The sequence below is a fragment of the Muscardinus avellanarius genome (assembly GCF_963383645.1).
Source record: "Muscardinus avellanarius genome assembly, chromosome: 15".
Taxonomy (NCBI): Eukaryota; Metazoa; Chordata; class Mammalia; order Rodentia; family Gliridae; genus Muscardinus; species Muscardinus avellanarius.
Window position 1 is genome coordinate 85,834,068 of NC_137801.1, and position 6,000 is coordinate 85,840,067.

Consider the following 6,000-nt stretch of genomic DNA (forward strand, 5'->3'; position numbering starts at 1 on the left):
GGGCCGCCAAGGCCAAGGCGTCTCTTCTCTCTTCCCCCGCATCCCAGCTCTGATTCGGAGCTCGGGCAGGACAGCAGAGGAGCCAGTCAGGCCAGCTGGGGCGGATGGGATAAAGCAGCCGGTCAGCTCCGGGCTCTGGGATGTGCCTCCAAGTTACACCCAAGTCCAGTCCTTTCACCCCAACCATGCCGCCTCAGCTCCTGTCGGGGTCACCCACCACTTGCCCCGGGCAGGGACGGCTCTTACGGTGGCAGACACCAACACCGCCACCTGCCGAGCCCATGCCCTCAGCAGCATGCCACCTCTCGCCTGCTCTTAATTTTTTTGGTGGTACTGGGGGTGAACTCAGGAGCTTTACTATCTCTGGGCTGTACTCCCAGACCTATTTTATACTTTATTTGGAAACAGGGTCTAAGTTGCTGAGAGCCTCACTAAGTAGGTGAGGCTGGCTTTGAACCTGTGCGATCCTCCTGTCTCAGCCTCCCAAGCGTGGGGATTACAAGCGTGAGCCGCCACGTCAGGCTTCTCGCATGCTTTTCCCATTGGGAGGCTGCAAAGGCCTCACACACCAGAGTGGGCATCAGCCACTGCCCAACCCGAGGCACCAGCTCAGGCCATCGGTCACCCCGGCTCCCGCGCTCCCTCCCTGACTTCAGGCCAGGCCCCGCTCCCAGGGTTCTGAGGCAGGTGGAGGGCAGGGAGGGAACATTGGCCTCGCTCAGAAGCGTCAGAGCTGCCAGTGTGCGGGTTCCTGAGTGGCCTGTTCCCAGCCTCCCTCCACTCACGATCTTTGTCCCCTGGGGCTTCGGTGCTCCCGTGGCTGGGGTCAGGAGCTGCTTGGCCACCGCTTCCCTCTGGGCGGCATCCGTGGCGCTCAGGGCTGTGCGGCTGCCGTCCTCGCTGATGACCATGGAGGCTCCTGGGTGCACGTTGGGGCCGTTGATGACGGCCTGCCGCAGCTCCTGAACATTCCAGGGGGTCACTGGCTGGGGGTAGGTCAGCTTCGTGGCGAACACCTACAGAGGAGTGGGTGCAGAAATTCAGGGCAGGCAGGAGGAGGCCACAGGGTCTGACTCCACAGGACGCGTGAGTCCCCGCCCTAAGATGCGGGGAGCTGTGTGCGGAGCCACCGTGGCCTTTGGCGAGTTAGGGAGCATGCTGCTCTCCTAGAACTGTTCTGCCAGATTCGCTCCCTCAAGGGATCGGAGCAGGCCTCCTTTTTCAGCAGTTAGTTTGAGGACAGCAACAAAGGCACGGCTTTTGCATTAGAATTCTCTTGTGTGTGGTGTTAGGGATGGAACCTAGGGCACTCTACCTCTGGGCTACATGTCCAGCCCTATTTTGTCTTGAAATGGTCTAAGTTGCTGAAGCTGGTCCTAAACCCGTGATCCTCCTGTCTCAGCCTCCCAAGTACTGGGGTTATAGGTGTGTGCCAGCATGCCCAGCTCGAATTTTTTTAACTCACTATTAAGTGCCAGTTGCAGCGGGTGTGGGGGCGCATGCTTGTAATCCCTGTGCTTGGGAGGTGAAGACAGGAGGATCGTGCAGGTTCGAAGCCAGCCGTGCTGGCTTGAGACCCTGTTTCCAAATAAAAACATAAAATAGGTCTGGGAGTGTAGCCCGGAGGTAGAAGGGTTTCCAGGAACCCCAGTACCAAAAAAAAAAAAGTCAACCTCCTCTTATCTGTCAATAAATTCCAAGTGCCCAGAGGGAACACAGCAGGGAAGCTTGTTGGAGCTGGGTGGCAAATTCCTGGCCTCAAATACCACCATATTCCGGCCAGCAGACATCCACTTCCCAGCACTTTCTGCACTTAGATATGGCACCAGAGCCCTCGCTCGGCAGTTCCGACAGCCACAGGCATCCAGGTGCCGCTTGAGATGAAGGTGATTTGCAATTCTGATATATGAGAAAATGCGGTGTGCTCCATTAACCCAGTCCTACAATACACCCCAAGAATAGTAAGTTCCCTGGTTAAGTTTCTGAGCTACCGGGTACAATGAACCCCTCTGGTGCTTTGAAATGCATGCAAATGCATCAAGGGATCTAGGAAGCACCCCATACAAAAACTGGCGTTGTGTGTGTGTGTGTGTGTGTGTGTGTGTGTGTGTGTGTGCACGCGCATGCGCATATTGAACCCAGAGGCATTCTACCTCTAAGCAACACCCCAGCCCTATTTTGTATCCTTTATTTTGAAACAGGGTCTCATTGAGTTGCAGAGGGCCTAAGCAGCTGAGGCTGCTGCGATCCTGTCTCAGCCTCCCGAATGCTGGGATTACATGCCCGGCTCAGGCCTCCCTCTTTCTTTGCGAGAGGCTTCCCGCCACCACACCCCTCTCCCGCCCTCGGCCTGCTCTCCTCCTAATGCACTCGCCACTGGCGCATCTGTTTGCTGTTTGTCAGTACCACTGTGATGCAGCTTAGAAGGGAGGGTGTGCTGCCCGCCTTGCCGCCAGTCAGCAGGCGCCCAGCCTCTCACCCCACAGCCCCACCTACGAGCAGTGCTGCAGGGCCCGGTGCTGCTGCTCTGCCCTTTCTGCTCGCCCTGTGAGAGCCCCGCAGACGAGGACCTGCAGTTGTCGGGAGGCAGTGGGCACAGGACTGAGCCTTCTCACCTTGTGTCCTGCTGCGTGCGTCACACCCCTGCCCAGGAAGCGTGAGCGTAACCACTGGAGAATCTCGGCACTTCAGCTCATTACCAGCACCGAGGGCAGGGGCTGGGTGTTAGGAAATGCGACTCCGTGGAGAATTAAACCACCTCCGCAGGAGTGACCTCAAGGCCCATTAAGGGAAGTCGATGAAAGGCTGTTGCCAAGGAGCCGCGCGGCGGCAAGGCCGGGAAGTGAGAAGAGGCTGTGCTTGCCAAGGGAACACTAATGGCCGACAAGACGGGCCCTTCCCCAGGGCAGCGCGGGCCGCTCTCCTTTTTCTCTGCCGCGTAACCAGGGGCTTCCATTTGTGACAGGGGTGAAACCCCCCCTCTGCCCTCTTCTCCTCTGCCAAGCACTTGTTAGACAGACCAGGCGGAGCCAGGTGGGAGCAAGCTCTGTGTGGGGACATGTGACCCTCGGCACCGGCTGCCCAGGGTTTGGGAGGCCTGGCGAGGCGAGGACACCGCCACCCGTCCCTAACCCGGCAATGTGGCCATGGCACACCACCCCACCCCGTGGCTCCCGACGGCCCAGATGCGGAGCCCTCCACCAGCACGCACCATGGGGATCCCGATCTCATTGGTGCTGATGTACATGTCTGGGCAGATGACTGAGCGGGCCGCGTAGTCCACACGCTTCCCCATCATGTGCTTCCGGAACAAGCCCTCCTTCTTCTCCAGGATCTGTGCAGAAAACCACAGAGAACACCAAGAGGGCTCAAGGTTGCAGATGCTCTTGTTCCAATACAATTTTTTTTCTTTTTCTTTTTTGCCGGTCTGGGGATGGAACCCAGGGGCATTCGACCTCTGAGCTACACCCCCTGCCCTATTTTTTATTCTTTATTTGGAAACGGTCTCAGCGGCGAAGGGCCCAACTAAGTAGCTGAGGCTGGCCGGCCATGGCATCCAACTTACGCTCACCTGTCTAATGCCCGGGAACTTTTCCATCATCAATTTATCCATCTCGCTATCGAACACAATGTTGACGTGGCTCTGGAGGCGAATCCAAATGTTGTAAAGCTTGTCCGTGAGCGTCTGGCCTGGGAGACTGCTCAGAAAGGATCGGTCCACAGCAGCTGAAGAGTCCTTTTCCTGGGAATATAAAACCAAGAAGGCAGAGATGATGGGAAAGACCCCGAGGGAAGGCCTGATGTGCACCTTTCCTAGCCTACCTCTGACGAACGGTAAGCCTGACTCAGCCTGGAAACGACAGACCAGTGGCCAAGGTGCTCATAAACCACTCCTGTTCACACACACCAACAAAAGCACGGGCCCCAGGATGTGTGTACTGGCCTCTTTCTGGAAGATGAACTCAAAACTTATAAGCAGCCTCCTTTCCCAAGGCAGGTGCTGAGTCCTTGAACAGCTGGTCCCTGAGCTGTGTGGCTGTGTGTGTAGAATACCGGGTATTGTACCGAAGGGCATTTTACCTCTGAGAACTACACACCCAGCCCTATCTTTTAAAAATATTTTTGCAATAATGGGGATTGAGCCCATGTGCGTTTTATCTCTGAGCTACACGCCAGCCCTTTATTTATTTATTTATTTATTTATTTATTTATTTATTTATTTTTGAAAGAGGGTTTCACTAAGCTGTTGAATGTGCTTTGTTGCTGAGGCTGGTTTTGAACCTGCGACCCTCCTGTCCCAGCCTCCCAAGTACTGGGATTACAGGTGTGCATGCCACCAGCCCCGGGTGGAGCAGAACATTAGAAGTCCATCCCACACTACTACTTTTCTTCTGGAGTTCTGTTATCTTGCCACATACTTGGGTGTCATATGAAGTTTCAGTTTTATTTATGGCTTTAGAAAAAATTTATCCAGTGTACTTAAATAAATGATTTTTTTTAACCTATTTTTTTTTTTGGTGGTACTGGGGTTCCTGGAAACCCTTCTACCTCCAGGCTACATTCCCAGACCTATTTTATACATATTTTTTGGAAACAGGGTCTCTTAAGCCAGCGAGGCTGGCTTCGAACCAGTGCAATCTTCTGTCTCCACCTCCCAAGAGCAGAGAATCACAAACGTGCGCCACCACGCCCGGCCTACCAGACCTATTTTATATTTTATTTGAAAACAGGGTCTCACTAAGTTGCCGAGAACCTCACTAAATAGCTGAGGACGACTTCAAACCTGTGTGATCCTCCTGTCTCAGCCTCCTAAGCACGGGGATTACAAGCGTGCGCCACCACGCCCGGCTAGTAAACAATTTTTTGAGAAACATTTGCAATGTAATGCTCTGCGTCATCAGCCATGACGTAGGCCCGCGTTGGTTACACCAGTCAAGTTGCAGGCAGAGTGTCTCACTAGTCCTCTGCAGTACTTCTGCCCCCTCGAGCTGCATGTGTCCTCCAGTGCAGGTCAAGTGGGGGAAGAAACCCATCAGAGCAAGGACCCGGGAGACAAGTGCACCACGGGGACGGAGCGGAACCGAGCTCTGGGCCTCAAGGAGGGGAGGCTCCCTCAGCGACAGGAGCTGCAGCAACGTCCCGGGCCGTCCGGGGCCCTCCCGGAAAGAGAGGCTGGCTGGCAGGAGGCAGGGCCTTCAGCTTAACTCACTGCTGTGAGTCCCTGGCTCAGGGCCACACAAACCCTGGTGAAATGATAAGTGCTGTCCAGGGGCTCACCACACGGCCCTGGTGCCAAGAACAGCTCTCCAGAGACGCGCCAGGTGAGGGAAGAGGTGAGCAAGAGGGAAGAAGCAGGAGCGTGTCCTGTCAGGTGAAGAGAAGCTGCACCTAAGGATCAGAGCGGATGCCCTGTTTCTCTGCAGAGAATAGCACTTTCCTCCCCAAAGGCCCTCCCTGTTTTCAAGGGACACCAAAATAAAATTCTCAGTCCTGGTCACTGGATCTGATTATTCTACCATCTCTCCTCCTAAACTGGACTTGGACCTATGGACAGAAATCTTACTTATGCTAGGATGTGTTAAAAGCACACCCACAACTGGCTGATGAAAAACTTCAGGTAAAAAATCAAAGCAAGCTCCAAGGAGAATGACAGGCTGGTCAGAGCACAAGTCCAGGGAGCAGTGGTGCCACCTTGTGGCGGCCCTGGCGGGGCGGCCCAGGGGAGTCCCGGGGCCCAGTCTACCCAAGGCCAGAGAGAAACATTTCTATTTGCATCCAGAGAGCATCTTAGGGCAGAGAAGGCTTTCAGTGACTTCACTAAGCTTTGTGTGCCAGATTCATCTTTATACTCACTAAAGACTCGGTGCTGATGGGGTTCAGGATACATCAGTTGGGACAGTTGTATTGTGGGAAATTCTCATTCTATCCTATTGCCTTCCTGAATCTAATCACGGAGACCCCAATGAGCCTAAAACAGTTGACAGTGGCCACTGGGGACGG

General features: G+C 54.7%; 1 protein-coding gene across 1 annotated transcript in view; it reads right to left on the reverse strand.

Annotated features, from left to right (window-relative positions):
- Window positions 1-6,000, reverse strand: part of POLR1A (RNA polymerase I subunit A) — a gene marked incomplete at both ends in the record, with an annotated part of 68,860 nt that overhangs the window by 45,045 nt on the left and 17,815 nt on the right. Inside the window, 3 exons of the mRNA XM_080711847.1 lie at window positions 786-1,016; window positions 3,212-3,334; window positions 3,572-3,742. Of these exons, the coding sequence (XP_080567973.1) occupies window positions 786-1,016; window positions 3,212-3,334; window positions 3,572-3,742 (525 nt within the window). The remainder of the gene's footprint in view (window positions 1-785; window positions 1,017-3,211; window positions 3,335-3,571; window positions 3,743-6,000) is intronic.